The sequence below is a fragment of the Pleurodeles waltl genome, chromosome 6 (genome assembly GCF_031143425.1).
Source record: "Pleurodeles waltl isolate 20211129_DDA chromosome 6, aPleWal1.hap1.20221129, whole genome shotgun sequence".
In the NCBI taxonomy this organism is placed as follows: domain Eukaryota; kingdom Metazoa; phylum Chordata; class Amphibia; order Caudata; family Salamandridae; genus Pleurodeles; species Pleurodeles waltl.
In genome coordinates, this window is record NC_090445.1 from 628360497 (window position 1) to 628385178 (window position 24682).

Genomic DNA, 24682 nt, shown 5'->3' on the forward strand with positions numbered 1-24682 from the left:
CCTCCTGCTTGGAGTGTAGAAAATGGACAGGTGTCCCTTGAAACGTTCTCAACCCTAACTGAAATGCAGGGGCATAGCTACCAGTGGTGCAGCTAGTGCAGTGGCAAAGGGGCCCAGAGGAGGTGGGCAAGTCTTTCCTTAACCAGCTGCAATTATTTTGGAGACTGCCATATCAGAAGTTTTCAAACATAGTGCCTTTCTGGGGCCCGGCTGTGTGTTTACTTTTTGGGCATAGTTTTGGAGAGAGTAGATGATAAGGAAAAAAGGGAGAATAAAACAAATGAGAGGTGAAACGTGAGAAAGGCGATGAAGTGAGGAAAATGTGACAGAATAGGAAGAGTCAAGGATCAGAGAGAAAGAAAGAGGGGTGGAAATAAGTATGTTGGGAGACCAGGTAGGGAGGAGACAGTGAGAGGGAAAGAGAGAGACAGTGATAAAAGGCATGAAGGATGGGAAAAGGGAAAAGAGAAGAAAATAGAGGTTCAATCGATAACATGGAGACCTTTAAGCATGGGTGCAACTATAAATGTAGTAGGTGTGGTGACTCCAAGGTCAATAGGTGTAATTGGCCTGCTGCACCCCTATTATTTCATTATTTTAATACTAACCTGGAGATTAATTTCCTTTGCTTGCACTAGGGCCACAACACCCAAGCTACACCACTGCTGGAATGGTTCCACGCTAAGAGCTAACAAACCTGCCAGACAAGAGGTATATTTTTGGGTCCCCTTTATTCTTCTTTTAGAACCAACTCACGTAATACATCTGAGTATTACTATTAGTAGCTTTTATTTGAAACCAAGCTAATATGCTAAATACTGGCAGAAAATGTCACAGTATTGTGGTAATAGAGAATAAATACAAATGTAAAAATGATTAAACCAAATAACATGGCATGTTCAGTATTTCTCTTTCTTGGTGTGTCTGCTAGTGGGAAATAGCAGCTAAAATGTCTGCCACCATAGGATGTAGAATGCAGTAATCACATACCTTCTTGTGGAAGATGTGCCCTCCATCTCACACACCCATTCTAACTGATTGTATTATTGCAAGTACATCTGTTAGCACGCCAGACCTTAATAAGTAAACTTACAAGGGAGACCACTATAGGCAGATGGACCTTTTGGCTGCACTTCAAGTTTTTCCCACCATATATCCCATACCAATACAGATCAATAACATCACCAATCTCTTTCTTGGTTTTCTGCTACTGGAAAATAGCAGCTAAAATTTCTGCCATCATAAGAGGTAGAATGCTGTAATCACATACCTTCTTGTGGAAGATGTGCCATCCATCTTACACGTCCATTCTATGCCAGGCTGATTGTATTATTGCAAGTACATCTGTTAGGGCGTCAGACCTTATTAAGTAAACTTACAAGGGAGATGCGTATAGGAGATGGACCTTTTGACTGCGTTTCGAGTTTTTCCCACCAAAAATCCCAGTCCAAAACAGATCAATAACATCACCAATCAGTAACATCAATAATCAATAATTTCCACACACCATGACCTTGCCGTCATGAATAACAACACCTTTGTGTAAAAGTTAGAATCTTTATTTCCCTATATTAACAATGCTAAGGCCACGTAACATGGTCTCAATATCAAATGATAAACATACAGAAACAATACTGGCTGTCCAAAGCGGCGAAAGAATTTCAATCTAATCAAAGTTTGCGCTATTACACATTCTAAGGTTACAGTACAAATTAATAGCAAGAATAACTGCGCAAATGATATTACATTTAGATTTCGCAAAGAAAAGACATCAATTGTTATTACACGTAGTGAACTTCATAAATGAGAACCCTAACTAAAATTGGATTAGAATAGCATGTTTGGGCTTCATGCAAAACAATTTAGTCACACAAATTTGGAAAAACATCTAACTATGGCTATATCAAAAAAGCGGTTGGTACCCAGAAAGAAAAGCAAATAGACATAACAATCAGTATACCTGTCCTTAATATGGTTCAGCGAGGTGGGACAGTCTTCGTCAATAGGACATCACTTCAGTCAGCTAGACATCAGGATTCAATATCAAAGTTCAGAATAAGCAAGGTCTTTCCAAGCAGTAAAGTTAAGCATGTCTCTTCTCGGGAAGGTCAAAATAAACTAAACTCTCAAGAAGAATGGGAAGAATGGCTTTTCTCCTCTCAGTGCAGTCTGGCTCAGTTAGATTTCCTAAAACTACTTCCCACATCCTAATTAGTAAGGGGATCGCATGTTCCCACTTAGTCCAATGAAACTAAAACCCTCCAATCTATAATTCTACTAGAATATGGTTCACATGTCGATGATTGGCTCCTCTTCTCTCGCTCCCATCATTCGGCTTGTCGGGTATCAATATTGTTTCAGCTTATACTCCAGTCAGTGCATCCATGGTCTTCTCCTGGGAAGGTCAATCAACAAACATTACATTAAACATTGCTTCACTAGCAAGTACAACATCTTCTAGCAAGCAGTTTATCGTGAGAACTAACTTCAGCTACGAGCACATGGTCAGTACAGAGGAAAATCTCAGTTTAATTCTCTAAGCATCCATTTTATAATACGCCTAAGAAATGCAGCTTGACATGAGGCCATACAACTAGGCCAAGACCTTGCTAAGTTAGGACCTACAATTAATAAAGCTGATTCATAATGCATAGCCCTTAATATGACATAATACTACATTAATCAAACATGAACTCAACATTTCATATTAATAGGCCATTAATAAGTACACTTTGTGAACATTGGGGGCCACTCTGGTGGGCGTACCTTCAAATGCGTGCATTATTTTTCTCTAAGTTAATACATTTTCTACACAAATCCAGCACTCAAAGTACATTAATATTCATTAATAAACTCATTATTAACTCAGCGTTAACACATCCAGTTAGCGTGACCCTCTTCTGGAGACATTGAGCCTTTGTTTCCAGGAACAATTGCACATGTTATTCTATAACCGTGCTCTGGTTTATTATTGTGTTTGTAGTAAAAATAAAAATAGACCACTGTACGAGAGAAGGTCCACACAAGCAGGTTGACGAAACAATATTTATTCCTAGTTTAAACTGCCCACGGTCTGAAGCATCCAGCTGGCTCACGTGCCCAACCACAACTGAAAGTTGCAGCTAGAGTTCCTCACCAGTGTCCACACCAGTTCGAGTGTAATTATAAATAATAACACACATGAATACATTTGAATACCCACACGTGCGACCACATCACCTTCCCTCTTATAAAGCAGTAAATAAAATCAATATATTATGAATAAATAAATAATTACCACATCAGTATGTAATATGAATAAATAAAAAATAAATGAATAAATAATTACCACATCAGTGCCTTATGAAATCATTATACTTCTTCGAAAATTTCCTAACATGTGCACCTACTATGCTCCTAATGACATTGCGAGATGGTAAGTCATGTCTGTTAGTTCCCCCACTATCCTGTATGAATCATTGTATCTAAACAGTGTCGCACATTGAATTCTTCTTTTTCTGCATGATGCTGGCCTGTTCTTTAGTCATTTTAACCAACTGTCTTTTGCTGCACCCTTTTTTCCTTCAATTAGAACAGCACCCTTACTTACTTTCATGACCTGAACTGGTAAAGAGAATTTAGATACCCCCTTCTTGACCCTGTTTGGGATTTTAATTAAGACCTAATCTCCAATAGATAAGTCCACATTATTTGATATCAAAGTTATGTTTCATACTTGATTGTTTTCAAATTACTTTCAATACCACATCTCTATTTTCCATAATTCAATGATTACTCTTTTTGATCTTTCACTTCAAACATGATGGAAACAAAGATGTGTGAACATTCTTGCCTCTTAACAACAAAAAAGATGTGACTCCTGTGCCGCATTGTACTGTAACTCCATACTTTATGTTTAATAGAACTACTTAGGTCTAATCCTGAAGCAATGGCATCTTCTTTTATAATTCTGTTACCACACTCAACCAAGTCACTGGATGAAGGTGAGTACAGAGCAACCCTCAGGTGTTTAATGTCCTGGTTAGACAAAAAATTTCACTTGCGTTGTAATGCAAAATGAGTGCCATTGTCAGTGACAATGCCTTTTGGTGCATCTTCTAATATGAAAATGTGTTCCAGAAAGTCTGCTGTTGCATTGGTATCAGGATTTTCCACAAATATGTAGTACATCCACTGAAAAATAGCTAACAGCTAATATGAAATACCTCATTTTGGTGTAAAAAATAGTATAGGGGCCTGAAAAGTCTAAATCTACTTTCTTATATATTGAACCTGTATAAGGTGTGGGGTAAAAAGGTGTTGGAATATTTTCCCAGTGCTTGTCTGAAAGTAAACATTCAGGACCTTTCTCCACCATAGTTTTAACTTGACTACCCATAACTGAATACCAGTAGTTCCTAAAAGTCCCTGATGAGTCTTTTCTATGCTTATATGATGTAATGCAACTAGTGGGACAAAAACGATCACCACTGAGTACCATGCCATCCATGACTGACAAATCCTCTGACACATGTGACAACATTTTCAAATCTCCATTTAAGCATCTGTTTTCCGGCCATCCCTGTGTAATATATTCAATTGCTTTTAATAGGTACTGATCCTTAGCGTGTGCCTCCACCCAATCTTTTTCAGTTACTACTTACTCACACTCAGAATTAGCATCCACCAGAGCTACACACTCTACATCATCCATAAGTAAATCATCATTATTATCATCCAATGGCATGCTCGATAAACAATCAGCCAGGAGGTTCTTCACTCCAGGAATGTGTTTTATCACACACTGTTAGAAATGGAGTCTTTGGTTGGCAGTCAGGTTACCCCATGTCCAAGCAAAGACCCTCACTCTAGTGAGGGTAAAGGAGATTCACCCTCAGTTAACCCCCGCTCACCACCTTGGTAGCTTGGCACAAGCAGGCAGGATCATCATCATCAAAAGTACTTTATTCGATTGAATTTAACAATCATAAAAGTCATTATACATAAAAGCAATGTTAAAAAGGAGCAAACGCTAAAATACATATAAATATAAATATAGATACAACCAGATAGAAGTTAAAAAGGGCTAATAAACAGTTTAGTTAAAACAGGAAGGGTACTCTCAGGTATGACGCTTAAAAAACTCAATCATTTGCCTCAAAGTGTAATCTGGCCTTGATCACTGAGCACAGAAATAAAGCTAATCCATTACAAACCGTGATAGATGGGAGGGACAAAAGATACAGAAAGGCTGGACGACATTGTTTAAAGTGCATTGATTTTAAAAATGGTATCACAAACATTTTCCTAGAGGTTGAGTAATATTTACAAAAGAGAAGTGTATGCATTGTGTTTTGATCAGAGACTTTATCGCAAGGACATTTTTCCAGTTGTGAAGACCAGTCGTTAATCAGGGGAAAACTGACAAGGCGATAAAAGGACTCTAATCTTAAGGGCGTGAGGACAAACCGATGTCTTGGGTTCAAAATGTTACATAAATATGGTTCCATGCCGTTCGTTTGCTGTATCATATGATTTCTCCTAACACTATATTTATTTGCCTCTACGTCCCATCTCGATTCGGCCAGGTAGGTGAGTCAAGTATTTTTCAGGTCTTTCCTGGAGATTGTTTTCATTTTATCTGGAGTAAAAAACAGCTCAGGGTGGCCCAGCTTAAGAAAGAAATCCTTTATGTGGTTTAACCATGGAATTTTGAGCGAGTGAGTAAGTGCTAAAGCTTCTGCTATGATGGCCCTATTCAACCTCGCAGGATCAGAGGTCCATACTTTATGCCAAAGTAAAATTGGTTGGACACGAATAAGATCTGTAAGATATGTTACTCCCATTTCTGAGTGGCATACTAGTGTTGAGGTTGATTTCGGGACGCTTAAGATTGTCTTCAGAAGAGCGTTTTCAGTCAACTGTAAGGTATTGCAGTCCCGGTAACCCCAAAGTCCTGCCCCATACAAAGCAACTGGGACGCATTTCACATTGTAGAGAGTCCTCATATCTTTAGGAGTTACTCTCCCCACCTTTTTAGAGAAGTTTTTTATTGCCATAACGGTTTTTGTAAATAGCAGTTTCCTCGTTTTTATAGCTTGTACCCATGTACCTTTATTGTCGAACGTGATGCCTAGGTACGAGAATGTCCCTGTATCGGCTAATTTTGCACCTTTTAACACAATGTGGCAATTCTTTGTGCGACTTCTGCAATATGTAATTGAAAAAGTTTCAGTGTGATTCATTCTAAGACCCAGGGCATCCATGCAATTATCAAAGGTTGTTATTAATCGTTGCAGGGCCACTGGGGTACAGGCCATCAGAACAGCGTCATCCGCATACAGGATCGCTGGGATCTTCCGAGGGCCTACTTGTGGGAGATCGCTGCAGGCATCGGATAGAGCCCCCTCTAACCTGTTAATATATAAGGCAAACAGTAGGGAGCTAGCACGCAGCCTTGGCGCACCCCTCGTTCAATGGGAAAAGATGAAGTGCATTCCCCCTGGCGCCCGTAACAAACCCTGGCATTTGCTCCGGCGTACAGTTCCCTAATAAAGTAAACTATGGTAATATCAACCCTCATGTCCAACAAGATAGACCACAGTTTTGAATGCACCACGCACTCGAATGCAGAGGTCAGATTGACAAACGCGAGATATAGGGCTCCGGGCTTGGCCCTTGTATATTTACCAAGTATTATTTCTAAGTTAAGAGCCTGTTCCGTTGTCCCTATGCCAGCCCTAAACCCATATTGTAAATCAGAACGGATATGGTTTTCCTCTGACCAGTCTTGCAATCTATTTAGAATAATGCGTCCCGCAATCTTTCCAAGTGTATCGAGCAAGGAAATTGGCCGATAACATGCGGGATTATGGCGATCTCCCTTTTTATAGATTGGAATAATTATAGACTCAGCCCAGGTCGAGATGAAAGCTTTTGAACCTGTTGAAAGCACCTGTGTCAATAGTGGGCCCCAGAGTGACACGTTAGATTTGTAGATGTCAGCTGGGACTCCATCTGGGCCTGGGGCTTTTCTGCTTTTGCTTGCATTAATAGCATCAGTAACCTCAGTTAGTGCAAATGGTGAGATAATGGCATGAGGGTCTAGTTTAGAGAGATTTGTTTCAGATACCAGATTTTCTGAGGTATATATGGCAGAGAAAAAAGCAACCCAATCTTCTTCTGTGATGGCAATTTCAATTTTTGGTGTTTTTCCATCACATAGGAGGAGGCAATTCACAATTTTCCAGAACTTAATATTATCATTCTGGAGGCTTGCATCGTAGAGAGATTGCCATGCCTCATTTTTTAGGTTCTGTTTTCTTTTCTTTATGCCGTTTTTATACTCCTTCCTCTTTAGACTTATTTCTCGTTTGTCCAGATTTTGTAGGTGTAGGTAACGTTTTTAATTCTTGCGGGCTTGTGTGCATTCAGAGTCAAACCAACCTTTATCCTCCTTCGGTCTCGGTTTACTAAAACTTGCTTTAATGGACTGTTTTATTCCAGCAGTAATTACGGTAAAGGCTTTAATGCAATCTCGTGGGCTCATGTTGTCTGCGAGGCAGATATTACATTCTTTAGAATAATTAGTGATTAGTTGTTTCATAAAACCTATGGGTTCAATCTCTGACCACCGGATTGTATAGCCGTTTCTTGCTCCCAATTCAATGTTTTCTACAACCTCTTCCATTTCCCTATGTTTGGGGATATATTGGGGAAGTGTGAGACCTAAGATTTGAGGATTATGGTAGCTAATTATAGTATCTTGAATGTTATAATCGAGGACATGAGGAAGAAGATTATTAGAAAGTAAAATAACATTGATTATCGTATTGGCATGCCTACCATTAAAAGTGGGTTTCAATTGTAGTCTACCATGGGTCAGGCTATTGCGCAGGATAAGGTCAAAACTAAATAGAGCTTCATTCAACAAATTGCCTGGATTATTGTGTATGAAGTGTAGTGGGTCATCCTCACCACCAGGGACGTGGGGGCAGAGACACTTAACCGTTCGAAGACACAGGTGTGTGTTAAAATCGCCACCCCACACAATATAGGACTGTTTATTTGAGGAGTTACAAGCTCTATCTATATCATCCTGAAGGAGATTAAGTACTGATCGAAAGTCTTGAAGGGGTATGTTATTATAGAAATTAATAACCACCAATTGTGCAATATTTTTTAAATCACATGTAATCACTTGATAGAACGTATTAGAAGTTAAGACAATGTCCTTAATAATGTCACACTTATTAGAAATAAAGGTGCACAAGCCGTCCTTAGCCCTGCCCCGTGCAGAAGGAACGGCAGGAGTATGTAGTGTCCTGTAGCCATTTATGTGAGTCGGATTCACAGACCAGGTCTCTTGAAGACACACCCAGGGAAAACGCTGGATATATTCTAACCAAGCCTCATTCTCCACTTTAGATCGGAGGCTGCCATATTCCAAAATAGAAATGAAAAGTGCTCTCTATGCATTTTTTTTGGCCTGCCCCACGGGGGGCTTGTCGATTGCCTGGATTCTCTCTGGGATGATGTTGCTTTCTTTGTGTGCAAAAGGAGTCAATACAGAGTAGGGCATTTTTTTGACGGGGCTTTGGGAAGCAGTTCATCTTTGGCAAAGTGTCTAAGGGAAGGTTCCATGTCCAATCGTTCTTCTCCAGGGTCTACTGCCAGGCTGTCAACGCCCAATTGGGCGGGGTCTAATGCTTCTATAGGGTGCATGAGCCTGGAGAGTTCCTTATCAGGTGATAGTCAATCTGTATCTTCCATGCTGAGCCCCCAGAATCTATTCATAGTAGGAATCGTGTATTGCGACTCAGGCCTGCTTATTTGTTCCTCAAAACGAAGGTCAGGCCCGTCGAGGCGTATGATGCTCGTACAGAAAAAAAACAAAAGATGCAGGGCAATGCCATGGTCGGTAATCTGCTGTGAGGTTAAATTTCTTAGGATGTCTTCGACCAGCGTAGGAGTTTTAAATGAAAGGACTACACAATCACCCCTAAATATTTTATGGTTTCTACCCACCCATTTCACCCTTCTAACCATCTTGATGTTTCAGACGGGTTGCAATCCAATTCAGGGACTTGTTCCTTAAGGCTGCCCATGATTCCCCCTGTACTCCAGGTAAAGTGGGAACGTTGGCAAGAACTACCACATAGGGGGTTGCCGCAGGCGGGAGGTCAAGTATGTCTCTCCCTATAGAAGAGGTGCCCTGATAAACTTTAGGAATATTTACATGTTCCCCACTTTTTAGCATCATTTTATGAGGTTGGGAATTACTCATTCTATCGGGTAAAACACGAGAATCAACTTGTCTTTGGGTGGTCTGGGGAATGGGTGGTAGAATCTGATGCGTTGGAAGGGAGCTAGCATTAGGATCAATGTCGCCAAGATACTGGATAGTTGAAACCGGTGGGTTTATGGATTGTGGCTTCAGTGATTTAAGCAGATAGTCCATTTTTCCCTCCAATTGAGTTAGACATTTTATTACTTGGTCAAAGCATGAACTAACTAATTCTTTTAAAGCATTCGTCGACTCTGCAGTACTAGTTTTCCCTTTCGCCGTGTGGAATTTATTCTTATAGTCAGATTTTACATTTTGAGAGCGAGTTTGTGCGTTTTGGATAGGTACGTTAGGTTGGGCTTCCAGAGAGCCAGGTCTAATGTTAACAAATGGCTCTTGTCTGGATACTATGTCCTTCCTTGCTAATTGGGGTTTCCTTTTGCGTTTTGGTGAGGGTGGATGCTCGTCAGCATCTGAGATAAAATCAGTTGTGTCTTGAATACAACCATTTATACTTTCGATCTGAGTTCCACTTTCCAAAGGCTTTACCGAATTATCAGGAGTTATTGCTAGTGAGGGGGGTTTGGGGGGAACTAGTGACCTATTCTGGGTGAGTATTTTTCCTTCGACATTAGTAATCGCTTGGTCAATTCCCCCCATGGCTCCTGAGATCAATTTCAGTATTGACGTATGATTTTTTTGAGACGAAATATCATTTACACTAGGTTGCTTCCTTTTTCCCATTGTTGCTAACTGCTTTGGGCACAGGAATTCTATATTGGTTGCCTACGGGATAAGAGTTTTTTTTTAGGTAAGTTAGCTAGCGTTTGTTTATAGGGTAGTGGAAACAGAGAAAAGTAAATGGGTTTGTCCCAGTATTTGGAGGTTTTTTGCGGAAGGACAGAGGTGCAGGCTATGAAGGGACAATCGCAGGGAGTCAAGGAAGAAGAATGCAATACCTGCTTAGAGTCTTACGAACCAGGTCCTGAGATTGCAAGGAAGTTCTCAGAGGGTTGGCCCAGCCCAGCCTCTGCCAGCAGTTGACGGGCGCAGGACGGGCCTGCCCTTGGCCTGCCCTTGGCCCGGGCTTGGCCCAGGCGCCACCCGTGCGCGTCCCGTGAGGCGGGAGCGCTGTGCGAAATTTAAAGGGCTCCTGCCCTTTTGGTAAATGGCGGCGTCTCCTCCTCGGCCCCCCTGGGCCGTTCAAAGCGCTTCCCGCAAGGCGGGAGCGCTGTGCGAAATTTAAAGGACTTCTGCCCTTTTGGTAATTGGCGGCGTCTCCTCTGCCCCTCTGGGCCGTTCAAAGCGCTTCCCACAAGGCGGGAGCGCTGTGCGAAATTTAAAGGGCTCCTGCCCTTTTGGTAATTGGCGGCATCTCCTCCTCGGCCCCCCTGGGCGGTTCAAAGCGCTTCCCCAGGCAGGATTAACTTCAGAGTCTAGGTGTAAAGTATCTGTACCAACACATACAGCAACTCAGTACTTCAATAAAAACACTACAAAATGACACAACACATATTTATTTAAACAGAACAAGACCAAAAGGACAAAAATCCAACATACACTAGTCAAGATATTAATTAAAAAGCAAAAAGAGTCTTAAATCCTTAAAAAAAACAGTAAAACCACTGTTAGCGTTGAAAAGTACCTGGGTAGCGTCAAAATAACATGCATGGGAGAGTGTGTGTTGGAAAAGGATGGCGGTGCGTCGATTTCGCACCCGCAAGTGAGACCGTGCGTCATTGTCATCCTCCGGTCACGTCGGCGTGAGTCGTCTCTTCTCTCCACGGAAGAGAGGTGCATCATTTTTCCGCACCCATCGATGTTGCATCAAAAATCCGGTCACACTGTATCAGGGAAACCGCACTGTGTGGGTTGCGACGTTATCAGCCTCTGTCAGCGGGTGATGCGTGTCGTTTTTTCAGCTGTGTGCGTCACGTTTCCAGCCGCAAAGCCGGCGGAGCATTGGTTTTCAACCGCGTCTGAGAAGGTGCGGCAACATTTTCCCTGCGTGGCAGTCTGTGCGTGGATTTTCAATCTTGGTCTGCCAGCTCCACCTTCTAAGGCCCCAGGAACTGGATAGGGCACCACTTGGCACGGCAGGAGTCTCAGCAGAGAGTCCAGGTGCTGGCAGGGGAAGTCTTTGATGGCCCTGAGACTTCAACAACAGGAGGCAACCTCAGGACAAGCCCTTGGAGATTTCTTCACAAGCAGGAATGCACAAAAAGTCCAGTCTATGTCCCCTTTCACCAGGCAGAAGCAGCAACTGCAGGATAGCTCCACAAAGCACAGTCACAGGCAGGGCAGCACTTTTCCCAGCTCTTCAGCTCTTCTCCAGGCACAGGTTCCTCTTGATTTCCAGAAGTGATCTAAAGTCTATGGTTTGGGGTCCTTTTCTTATCCCCATTTTGGTCTTTGAAGTAGGCCTATTTCAAAGGAAAGTCTCTTTTGTTTGTGAAATCCTATCTTCCCCAGGCCAGGCCCCAGACTCACACCAGGGGATTGGAGACTGCATTGTGTGAGGGCAGGCACATCCCTTTCAGGTGTAAGTGACCACTCTTCCCCACTCTCCTAGCACAGGTGGCTCATCAGGACATGCAGGCCACATCCCAGCTCCCTTTGTGTCACTTTCTAGAGAGAGGTGCAAACAGCACAACTGTCAAACCGACCCAGACAGGGATTGCACAAACAGGCAGAGTCACAGAATGGTTTCAGCAAGAAAATGCCTACTTTCTAAAAGTGGCATTTTCAAACACACAATCTTAAAACCAACTTTACTAAAAGATGTATTTTTAAATTGTGAGTTCGGAGCCCCCAAACTCCTCTACATTTTAATCATATTTAAAGGCAGCCCCCATGTTAACATATGAGATAGATAGGCCTTGCAACAGTGAAAAACGAATTGGGCAGTATTTCACTATCTGGACACATAAAACACATTAGTATTTGTCCTACCTTAAACATACACTGCACCCTGCCCATGGGGCTACCTCGGTCCTACCTTAGGGGTGTCTTACATGTAAGAAAAGGGAAAGTTTAGGCCTGGCAAGTGGGTTCACTTGCCAAGATGGACTGGCAGTTTACAACTGCACACACAGACACTGCAGAAGCAGGTCTGAGCCATGTTTACTGGGATACTAATGTGGGTGGCACAACGAGTGCTGCAGGCCCACTAGTAGCATTTGATTTACAGGCCCTGGGCACCTCTAGTGCACTGTACTAGGGACTTACCAGTAAATCAAATATGCCAATCATGGAAAGCCAATTACATATACATTTTACGTAGGAGCACCTACCCAGAATAACAAAAACAGCAAAAACAGAGTCCAGCACACATCAAAAACCTGTGAAACAGAGGCAGTTTGGGCTGGACTGTTCCCATGGGGAACAAGGTCAAGACTGATTTGCATATGGCTGGGTCCAAACTGGGGTGGCATGGTGACCAAAAGAACGATGGATTAAACCTAGATCTGTGACTGGGGTGAGTAATTGAAAAGTTTCAGCACTCTGTCCATCATTCTTTTGTGTTGCTAGTGTTACCACTCAAACCAAGCTCTTTTTCCTCAGACAGAAGTCTGTGGGATTTTCTTTCACTCTTAAATAAACTCAAAGGCGGTGGAACTCAGAATCCCTGATTCCACAAAGAGCCACTGATTAACCTTGCCCTAGAAACAGAGCAAATACAAGTAACAAGTAGAAGACAACTTATGCCGGAGTGCCAAGAGGCCAGGTGAAACATGAGAGCATGGAGGCCAAAAGCCTACTCCAAGTATTCTATAATAACGCCAGTTGCAATAAAACAATGGCACGAACAGAAGTCGAAAACCATAAAAAGCTGCCCCACAGGCTCTGCGAGAAATTTTCTCTCTCTCAAGCAATGGGAAGCACAGGTGGAGCATAGCTAGCACTCACACTCATAGTATTTGGCCCCTCTAGGACTATAACTATTTAAACTGATCCAGCGAGCACAGAAGAGCCTTGCATCGGCAAAGGAACACAGGTACAAGAAACTGACTGCTCTGACCACTGACCGAAAAGCCAAGTGGGTGGCCCTTCCCTGGCTCTTCCTGGCTCCAACAGGCTCAGGACAGGCTCACCCTTGGCCCGGGCTTCGATGTGCTGTGCCGCAGGAGGTGGTAGGGCGCTTAAGAGCACGCGGAGTGGGGGTAAAAGGCACGCCCCCTTCCTCAGACAACACAGCAGTATGGGACTCTGAGTCCCGAGTAACAGCCAATCCTTCTCCTGTAGGTCCCATGCTGCAGGTGGTGGTAGGGTGCTTAGGAGCATGTCGTGCAGAGAAAACAGGCACATACCCTACTCAGACAGCACAACCCAGAAGTATTGGATTCTGAGGCCCCAGGAACAGCCAAGCCTCCTCCTGTACACCATGTGCCAAGGGAGGTGGTAGGGCGCTTAAGAGCACACAGCACGGGGGAAACAGGGACACACCCTCCTCAAGCAGCATGGCACAGCAGTATGGGACTCTGAGTTCTCAGAAACAGACAAGCCTCCTCCTGTACACCCCAAGTCAATCGCTTCAGAAAGTGTAGGATTTCTGCAAGTCAATAACCATTCATAAGTACAAATTGGTCTTGAATATATGTATCCAAATTTGGACCAAAGTCACACATTGCCACCAAAACCCTTACTAATGAAACATACTCCTTAATTTCCTCATCACTTTGCTGCTTGCACTTAAAAAAATTGTGTTGTACTAACATTATGCTGGCTTCATCTGAAAATTGCGTTCTTAATCTTGCTAATGCCTCAGTATATATGTTCCATTGAGCATCTTCAGATTGTGCTTGTGGCACAGGTATAGATGGTAAACTATTAAAAATTTGCTAAATGGTTCTCAAATAGCCTGAACCACTGTAACCATTTGATATATGGTTTGCCAGGTTTACTCAAAAACGGTGGTGACTGGGTGATATGATGTGGAGATGCCATAGTGATCGGCACAGTAGTCTTGAATTATCAATATAACTTTCAAATTGTCTAACGTGTAATGTGAAAACATCTGAATACGTAAATCACAATCAAAATAATATAACAGGTGCTGAATAACGTGTTGAAGATGTTTTGCAAGGTAAGCTGATAAGTTTATTCACTTTTATGCTGAGGCTAGGCTTGAGTTATTATGAAAAGACAATTGTATAATATATAATAATAATTGTAGTGTTTGACAAGAGAAAAGAATTATTAAGCCTAATATGAGTTCATAATTCTTGACAATAAACCACCGATTTGTGTTGATGCCACTGAAGTAAAAATTCAGCTTGCCAAAATGGCTGCTGTGGACGTTAGTTACGTAACGTAAATGCAGCAGGGAAGGCTCAAGGAAACACGTTTCAAGTGTGCACCGTGATAATAACAGGCTTGAGGATGCTCATACTCCAAGTGTATGCACTGACAATAGCAGACTCAAGGATGCACTTGTACAAATGTGCATGTAACAATTGCATGTGGAAGATGCGTGCCACGGGAAACCTGCACCGAGAGGTATCCGTACTGTGAATGCTGAATTTATTAATAATAAATTAGCATTGATTAATAGCTAAGAATTTGCATGACTTGTGCTAACATAGACAAATAGAGTGTTTTGGAAAATGTGCCCACCTCAGGGGATATCATATTGTGTACGACATTAATAAAGAAATTACATTAGTAGTTTAAGTAATGTGCACATGTAGAATAAAATGTATAAGTGGACTATATTAATGTACAAACAAAATGTATTTGCTTAATTTACTAGGCGCAGAGTAATTGTGAAATTATAGGCCTAGTCAACAAGACCTCATGTTGAGCTTCATAGCATAAATAAATGTTTGGAATTATTTTTTGTAAAAGCAGAGAATTAACACTTACTCATTGTTCACACAGTGCTGACCAAATAGATATGTAACATTACAATATTAAACTAGTTGATGAAAGCTTCCTTGTGAGAACTGTCTGCTGTAATGCAATGTAATACATACAGATACAATTGTATCTTTGGTGCCTGAGAAGCAAATGTTCCAAAGACTTGACAATGGCTTCACTGACTGGAGTTATGATTGCAACTAAAAGGTTACCTGATGAAACTGGTGATGGGAACAGGAGAAGAGGAGCCAATCATTGACGTGTAAAAGACTGTCTAGTTATATAATAGATTTGGGAATTAATGTTTATTGGTTCTACTGTGAACACACAATATTCTGACCAATGGCGACGTGAGAAAATACTTTATGGATTTTCAGTTTACCCCGACTACACGTAGCAGGAGAGTTAGTAGTTCCAGTCCCAGTTCGAGAAACGGTGCAGTTCCAGATAACCTTTGTTGCTAGCTTTAGCCTCATTGTGTACTTTTGTTAATACTATTGATGCTGCTTCCTTAGCTTGATGCCATTTCTAAGTTGGTTCACTTAACTTAGAGCCCAATCATGGCTGAGCCAATCCCCTTCTCTTTCCTTTGCCAAAGCTGACCAGACCAATGTCCAACTAATGAAGAAATCACAGCTTGCTAATCCATTCAGGAGAGATAAACCACATGGTATTGTTTCTTGTTATAGATTTTTGTTCTTTCTTTTAGGTACCAACCGCTGTTTTGTTAGAGCCCTAGTTTGATGTTTTCTAAATTAACATTTGACTAAATTACTTTTGCATGAAGCCCAAACATGCCATTCAAAGTGGAGGGTTAGTTAGTGTGTCATGTGCTAACAAATGTTATTAACAAAGAATTGATTTTATTCACCTGTTGAGTCTAGATGTATGGCATCTTTGTTGTTCAAATATTGTTGTTATTAAGTTGTACTGAAACTCTTGAATGCTTAATGAGAAATCCTTTGGTTAAATTTAGATTCTTCTGCTGCTTTGGTCAGCCTCTGTTGTTTGTATATGCATGTCAGTTGGTCTTGAGATTAATTGACGTGATATTAGCATTGTTAATCTAGGGAAATAAACTTTTTAACTTTACTAAAAGGTGTGGTTATATGTGGCTACACGGGTCATGGTGTGTAAAGGTTACTGACTCAAAGTTTTCGATAATTGATTTATTAAACATATTATATTGTTGCTTGTTAGGTCATGAGCAAATTATGTGCCCATGGTGGATCACGCTGAGCGTGAGTCAAAAGGTCCATCGAGCCTCTAACTCGCACCCTTAAAAATACATTTCCAAAGACCAAATAAGGTCAGACACACTCACAGTACTTCTTCCAAAAAGCAAAACAGACTGGCAAAGAAAGTAGAGAACACATCAAAATTGGCTTTGAACGATTACGAACAATGAAGTTGCCAGTTCTCTAGACGCTTCCTATAGAGATAATCTCAGGAGTACACTGTACATGCTCCGGTTAACTGGCTGCTTCCAGAAATACAGAAATTCGGTACAAATGCATGGGTACACCGGTGGGCGAGTTCCACTCGTCGCCAACATATAGCAGAAATGATTCACACAAGCAGGTGAGTAAAACAGTCTTTATTCCAAGGTTAAACTGCCCAAAGTCTGAAGCGTTCAGCTGGCTCGGATGCCCAACCACAACTGAAAGTTACAGGTAGAATGCTTGCCAGTGTCCACTCCATCATGAGTATAATTACAGATAGTAACACACTTGAATACATTTGAATACCCACATGCAGCCGCAACTGCCCATTATCACTTAGTAGCAAGTTTAATCATAGGGCTCACTCCTCGCCAGCAAACAATGTTGCTGGTGCACTCAACTTAAGCTCTTTTTGCCTGATGTATTTGTGTGTGAGTTGCTCTCCTCTAGCTACAAATTTCGTTTTTCTAGAGTCCTCTGCAGCTCTACATACTTTTTCCTGGCATGCGATCTTTATTAATGTGTTTCAAGCACAAGGTTAAAAAGAAAAAGTGGACTTGAGGCTAATAGGAATCTATATGTCTAGTTTTACAGTCAACTTGTTTCTGCTTTAGATGTAAACCTCTCCATAGCATGAGTATTTAGCAGGGCTCTGTGGCTCACCCTTCACTTTTACTGTTCTAGCTCCCCTACTGAATTCATAAGGTGTAGATTTTTGTGTTGTCATGGGAATAAAATATATAACCTGTTGTCAGTGTAAATAGGCAATGAATCCTGAGTAGAGAGCTCTCCCATAAATGAAAACAGAGAACATTTAAAACATACGGGAAAAGGGCTTGTGATTGACATATTTCATTTTAAAACGTTGTTTTAATTGGAAGAACAGAGTAATGTTCATGCCTCATTATACTGAAAACTTCTGCACCACAATACTCTCACCTTCACTTTTGTCACACATAAGTAGAATTGAAGGTGACAGTTGTTTTGCTATTTTTGTTAGCACATTATTCATATTCAGTAAGTTTGAGCTGCTGAGCGTTTTCTTGGATAGTAAGGTCCTTCATAGGATTCCTCTTTAGAATGTTTTCTACTTTTTCAAATACTTTGGGATGGTAATATGTAAAAGAGTGGCGCCCTATTAGCTTTACAACTGTACCCTATCCCACTGTCCTGGCCTTTTTTTCTAAGTTTGGTTCATGAAGAGGTTTATGAGGATTTCATCCTATATTTTAGTGCCTTATTGTAAACATTCAATGCAGTGATTATGTTTGTGCCTTTATGACATCATCATGCTATGCACAATCTAGCACCCCATGAGTCACTGAGTTATCCTTGGGTATACTTCACAATGCAGTTTCACTCCAGTTGATGCTGCAGTGGTTTGATTTGTGTCTGCCTGCTGGCAGCTAAGTGTCGAAGGATAAGCCCTGCTCCGCAGGCAGGGTTTTGCCACTCCGCTCTCTGCTTGGAGTGCGGAGTTCAGCAAAAACTCTGTCAATGCCACAGGGCGGAGTTTACCGGTGATAACTCCTAATTTAAGGCAGGCAAGCTGAATTGATATGCACACTGTGCTCAGTGCTGCTGTATCCCTCACTCTCCAGGAGGCAGTGCTGCTTTCTCGTCTTTGCAGCCCCAGAATTGGTCTAAAGGGGTTGCTATGGGTTACTTGAGGAGCGGTGGAAGATGTGCCACTGTCCAACCTCTAATATTCTTGGCTTCCTAACGTGCCATTTAAAACAGCTGAATGCTGGAGTCTGAGCAGAGAAGGGAGGGAAGCGGCCTGATAATGCTTCAGGCCACAGCACTAAGTTGCTCTGGTCAGGAGCAGTTGCAGCTGAGATTGAAGGGAGAACCCGACCACAAGAAGCTGCCTCATCTGCTGCACATAGTAAGTACTCACAGGCTGATGGAGATTGTGATACACAAGTGAAGCGACCTGGATGTGATACACCTGCATGCACTGCTCGTTGCACCTTGGAGAGTCAGAGGGCCATGATTAATTAATGGAAGCAGAAGCTGGCCTGGATGTATAATGATCACTTTGCTCATATGGAGTATTTTTAAGTAAATGGCATCTCCAGGGACGTCACAGGGTTATACCCTGCACTGTTAAGAGGACTTTGCATACAGAATTTCTGAGTGCCGATGGGATTTTATGGAAATGTCAGTGATGTTGTGCAATGATAACACGTGACGTATTGATCCCATCCTTTCATCATTATGCTCTTCTGGTACTGTCCACACTGTGCCCCTTATGTATCTAGAGCTGATCACTTTTCACATAGGTGAACCCTGCATGCAACTTATTGCTCGGAGGAGAGGTGAGGGACACGGATTGCAAGACTAGTTCTGCCACCTATGACTGGCCCTGCTGCTACCAGCAAGCACTCGGGATGTGAAACCTGAATTGGATGGCATGACGGTCACTGGGGAGAGGCGCGCCTTTTCACTGACTGGTCATGGGGTAATTTAGCTAATGTTCTATGTTCCGGACCTCTAGTTAAGTTAAAGGCTAATGATAGTGCTTCAGTGACTCATTGCAGGCCCGCAGAGGTTCCCACGAACACATTTATAGTGCCTGCCCACACTGCTATTCAGAGATGCACATGCAGCAACGTGCATTACCACATCTAATTACACAGCCTCTTTCTTGGAAAAGCTTCCTCAAACATCGTGTACGACGTCTCCATTCGTATAAGCTAACGTGTCTCGCTTGCAGCTGATAAAGTGTGTACACAATCTCTGCACAGCACACAACGGCTGTGAAAGGGATCTGTGGACGGGACCCTTTTCTAGGCACTCAACAAGCTTCGTTACTCACCAATCACACTATTGTGGTGTGATGCTCCGATGGGCAGAACTCTGTGGAATCTCACTGGGCCAGATGTACAAAGCCTGTTTGCATTTCTGAACAGTCCGAATCAGTGTTTCTAGTTGTTAGGAAATGCAAACTGGGCTTTTCTAATGTACAAAGCCTTTAAGGAATCACAAATCGTGATTTATACCCTGTAGAAATCGCAATCTGTGATTCCCAATTAGTTCCAAAATGCGATTTGGACATTTTGGAGATGCAATTACCAGTTACTTGAAGTCAGTGGTAACCAGGTGCAATTAAAAAAAAGCACTGCAAAGTTTTTTTTTAATTGCAATAGAGCACACACATGCCCCTTAGGCATATGTGTGCTCTACAGGTGCACCCCTATTTTTGGGGTGCTCCAAGGGGGGCCTTTTCCCCATTGCTATCCCGGGTTTTGAATTCCCTGAATAGTGATTTCTTAGTAAGAAATCACTATTTACGAAATGCAAAACCTGCCCACTGACTAACATGTAATGACATTTCTTAATATTGATTTCCTTATAGTGATACCTACTTTGTAGGAATCTCTATTAGGTAATCAGTATCTTTGTGAATAGCATACATACATCTGGCCCACTTAGTTTCTATGTTAGTCCGTGAAATTCCACAGAGTACAACAACTTTGAGCACCGCCCACCACTACAGGCAGCACTCAGGATTATTGGGAACATTATCCTCTAATATGTTACACCTACTGAACTCAGATTACAATGTGCTCTGGAATTTGGATAAACAATCTCCCAGACGTGCTTCTGTCTATCCCAATATGGTGGTCAGGCTTATTGGACATTAAATCAAAAACTACGCTACACTTGAGATTCTGGGAATGACACACAGGCATTGGGGGGACAGTTGTCCCCCCACAAGTAGTATAATTTCTCAATAATTTATAACATGATTATCACTTTTACAGTTTTTCTTTTCGAATAAAATTAATGGTGCCAAGATTGTGGAGTAACCAAATGAATAAGCATATTTTGCTTCCATTGGTTTCTCCTTAAGTAATTTGACTGGTTAGTTCATTTGCATAAGAGACAAGATAGGGTGTTGGAGGCGGCATATTCTGATTGGCTGAGGCGAGGCCCTAGACAGGTACAACCTACCACTCCCATCTGGGGTGGGTGAATACACCCACTGTATAACCTGCACTCACCTTTGGGTGAGCAGTCAGGCTTATCACAGGGGCAATATGTAACGCATTGGCACAGAACTACCACACAACAATTACACTGAGAGTCACAAGAGACGTCACCTGAGGTGTATGTAAATAAAGGTTGTATTCAACACATACATTAACTTACACAACATGAACATCATGTAAATCTGGGAATAAATCACATTTAGAATTATCATTAGTAGCACTAGCCCAATTATGTTAAAACAACATTAGCAGTGCGTATACATAAGAAAAAATTATACTTTCTGTTAGACCTGACAGCCTTAGGGTGGTCACCCCTAACTTTTTGCCTGCCTCCCTCCACTTTTTGGACACTGTTTTTGCTGGCTTTTAGACTCTGTGCACTTTACCACTGCTAACCAGTGCTAAAGTGCATATGCTCTCTCCCTTAAAACATGGTAACCTTGAATCATACCTGATTGGACTATTTAATTTACTTATAAGTCCCTAGTAATGTGCACTCTATGTGCATAGGGCCTGTAGATTAAATGCTACTAGTGGGCCTGCAGCACTGGTTGTGCCACCCACTTAAGTAGCCCCTTTTCCTTGTCTCAGGCCTGCCATTGCAAGGCCTGTATGTGCAGTTTCACTGTCACCTCGACTTGGCATTTAAAAGTACTTGCCAAGCCTAAACCTCCCCTTTCTCCACATATAAGTCACCTCTAATGTGTGCCCTAGGTAACCCCTGGAGCAGGGTGCTGTGTGGGTGAAAGGCAGGACATGTACCTGTGTAGTTTACATGTCCTGGTAGTGTAAATCTCCTAAATTCGTTTTTGCACTACTGTGAGGCCTGCTCCCTTCATAGGCTAAACATTGGGGCTGCCCTCATACAGTATTGAAGTGGTAGCTGCTGATCTGAAAGGAGTAGGAAGGTCATATTTAGTAGGCCATAATGGTAATATAAAGTCCTGCTGACTGGTGAAGTTGGATTTAATATTACTATTCTAGAAATGCCACTTTTAGAAAGTGAGCATTTCTTTGCACTTAAATCTTTCTGTGCCTTACAATCCACGTCTGGCTGGGCTTAGTTGCTTGTGCATTCACTCAGACACACCCCAAACACAGGGTACTCAGCCTCACTTGCATACATCTGCATTTTGAATGGGTCTTCCTGGGCTGGGAGGGTGAAGGGCCTGATCTCACACAAAGGACTGCCACACCCCCTACTGGGACCCTAGCAGACAGGATTGAACTGAAAGGGGACCTGGTGCACTTCTTAGCCACTCTTTGAAGTCTCCCCCACTTCAAAGGCACATTTGGGTATAAAACAGGGCCTCTGCCCTACCTCATGAGACACTTGCTGGAGAAGAAACCTGAACCAGAAACTACATCCTGCCAAGAAGAACTGCATGGCTGCTCAAAGGACTCACCTGTCTGCTTTCTACAAAGGACTGCTGCCTTGCTGTTGGCCTGCTGCCTTGCTGAACTCTTGTCTGGCTGTGAAAGTGCTCTCCAAGGGCTTGGATAGAGCTTGCCTCCTGTTCCCTGAAGTCTCAGGACCAAAAAGACTTCTCTTTTTCACTTGGACGCTCCGTGCACCGAAATTTTCAACGCACAGCTTGTTCTGCGGCGAGAAAAACGCCGCACACCGACGCTGATCGACGCAACACCGTCGGGACGACCGGAAGTTCGACGCACGGCCTCGCAAGGACAACGCCGCCCGACTTCCAGAAATCGACGCAACGCCTGCTGTGAGATCGAAACTTTGACGCGCAGCCCCGCAGAACGGCGCGCCGCCGGAAAACAAGCAGGAAGATCCACGCACAGACCCGGGAAATCTGGTAATCCCCGCGATCCGCAGAAAGAGACTGTCCACGCACCGGAAAACGACGCACGACTTCCCCGCGTGAAAAATAACGACGCAAGTCCGTGTGCGCTGGGGAGAAATCGACGCACACACCATTTTTCAATGCATCTCTTCTTTTGTGGCCCTCTGAGGAGATTTTCCACTCCAAACCAGGTACTTTGTACTTGAAAGCGACTTTGTTTGCTTTTTAAAGACTTAAGACACTTGATATCACTTTTCAGTGATATCTCTACAAATTTACATTGCAACTTTATTTGTTTTGACCTACAATTATCCTGATAAATATTATATATTTTTCTAAACACTGTGTGGTATATTTTTGTGGTGCTATATGGTGGTATTGTATGATTTATTGCACAAATACTTTACACATTGCCTTCTAAGTTAAGCCTGACTGCTCGTGCCGAGCTACCAGGGGGTGGGCACAGGATAATCTTGGATTGTGTGTGACTTACCCTGACTAGAGTGAGGGCTTTTGCTTGGACAGGGGGTAACCTGACTGCCAACCAAAAACCCCATTTCTAACATTGGTGATCAGCGGTGAGGATAGGACTTGTATTTGTGCAGTGACATACAGTAGCTAAGTATTTCACTACCTACCCACAGTTGAAGGTCAACTTGATTTTATCTCTTTTTGCAAATTTGTTTTTTCCTGACAATTTTCAAAAACTAAATCCTCACTCAACATGTCTTTGACTGGGTCTCAGAGAGGAGACTTTGACCTAGTCCTGTTGGATACATATACAGTCAAACAACTAAAAGGATTCTGCAGGGCAATGAGGGTACCCACCCAAGGGGCCTCCAAAAAGAAGGACTTTCAAGTGGCGCTGAGGGCCTGGGCAGAAGCCCATTTAGAAGAGGATGGTGAGGAAGAAGAGCCAGAAAATGGCCCCTCAGAGGATTTGTTGCTATCTGTGGATGGTGTTACCACTGCAATTGTGCCCCCTTCCAGACCAGGGAGCAGTGTCTCTGTGCAAAGCCTGACCGCAGAGGAAAGGAGAGAGGAAAGAGAGTTCCAATTGCAAATGGCAAAACTGAAAATTGAGGCTCAACAGGAGGAAAGAAGGGCAGAGAGAGAAGCCAAGCAATCTGAGGCTGAAAGAGCAGCCAAACAGATTGAAGCTGAAAGAGCTGAAGCTGCAGCTGAGAGAGCCTTGGCTGAAAAGAAACTGTTATTGGCTCATGAACTGAGTCTCAAGGATCTGGATCTCAAGGCAAAGCAGTCTGAATCCAGCAATAATGGTGGCAGCATACTGACAGGACCTGTTGGAGAAAAGAAGGTTCGTAGCCCAGTTTTATGGTGGGAGATGACATAGATAAATGGTTAGCTGCTTATGAAGTTGCACTAAGGGCTCATGAGGTACCTGAAGGGCAATGGGGGGTAGCTATGTGGGGTTATGTACCGCCATTGGGGAGGGACACACTTCTCACATTGGATCAACCTGATCAAAACACATACCCACTTCAGAAAGCCACTTTACTTGCCAAGTTTGGGCTGAACCCTGAGGGATACCGTCAGAGGTTCAGGGACAGCACCAAACAAGCCACACAAACATGGGTAGATTTCTTTGACTTTTCCAGTAAGGCACTGAATGGATGGGTGCGGGGCAACAAAGTAGATGATTATAAAGGGTTATATGACTTGATTCTGAGAGAGCATATGCTTAATACTAATTTTACAGAGTTGCGCCAGCACTTAGTGGATAGTAAGCTGACTGATCCCAGGAAGCTTGCTGAGGAGGCGGACCTCTGGGTTAGCACCAGAGTGTCCAAGAAGGTACCTGGGGGGACACCCACAAAGGTGGTCAGGGTTCCCAACAGAAGAAAGAGGGGGGAGATAAACTTACAGATAAGGAACTCTCCAAAGGCCCCCAAAAGAATTCCCAGGGAGGGGGTGGCAACCATTCCTTTTCCAGATTTGGGAAAAAGCCAGGGACATATGATAGGTCAGGAAAATCCAACCCCAAATGCATGGAGTGTTACCAGTATGGGCACTATAAAGGCGACCCCCAGTACCCCAAGAGAGCACCGTCCACTACCGGACAGACACCTGGGTTGACTAGTGTAGCGCTTGGGGGGAAGATGGACCCAGATAGCTTTGGGGAACAGGTAGAGATTTCCCTAGTGTCCCTGGGAGAAGGAGAAATGGTGCCCAAAGCCCACATGCCCCAAAATACTTCCAAGTACAGACAGTGGGTCACCATTGATGGGCAGAAGGTGGAGGCTCTGTGTGACACAGGAGCCAGTATGACTACTATCAAGAGTCAGCTGTTGT

General features: G+C 42.8%; 1 protein-coding gene across 2 annotated transcripts in view; it reads right to left on the reverse strand.

Annotated features, from left to right (window-relative positions):
- Window positions 1-1537: 1537 nt before the first annotated feature.
- TSPAN2 (tetraspanin 2) overlaps window positions 1538-24682 on the reverse strand; it is a 716196-nt gene continuing 693051 nt past the window's right edge. The window contains exon 9 of one of the 2 annotated variants that reach the window (XM_069238961.1): window positions 1538-2395. In XM_069238961.1, coding sequence (XP_069095062.1) covers window positions 2363-2395 — 33 coding nt within the window. In that variant the 3' untranslated portion in view covers window positions 1538-2362. The remainder of the gene's footprint in view (window positions 2396-24682) is intronic. The other variant, XM_069238962.1, reaches the window with a different exon arrangement.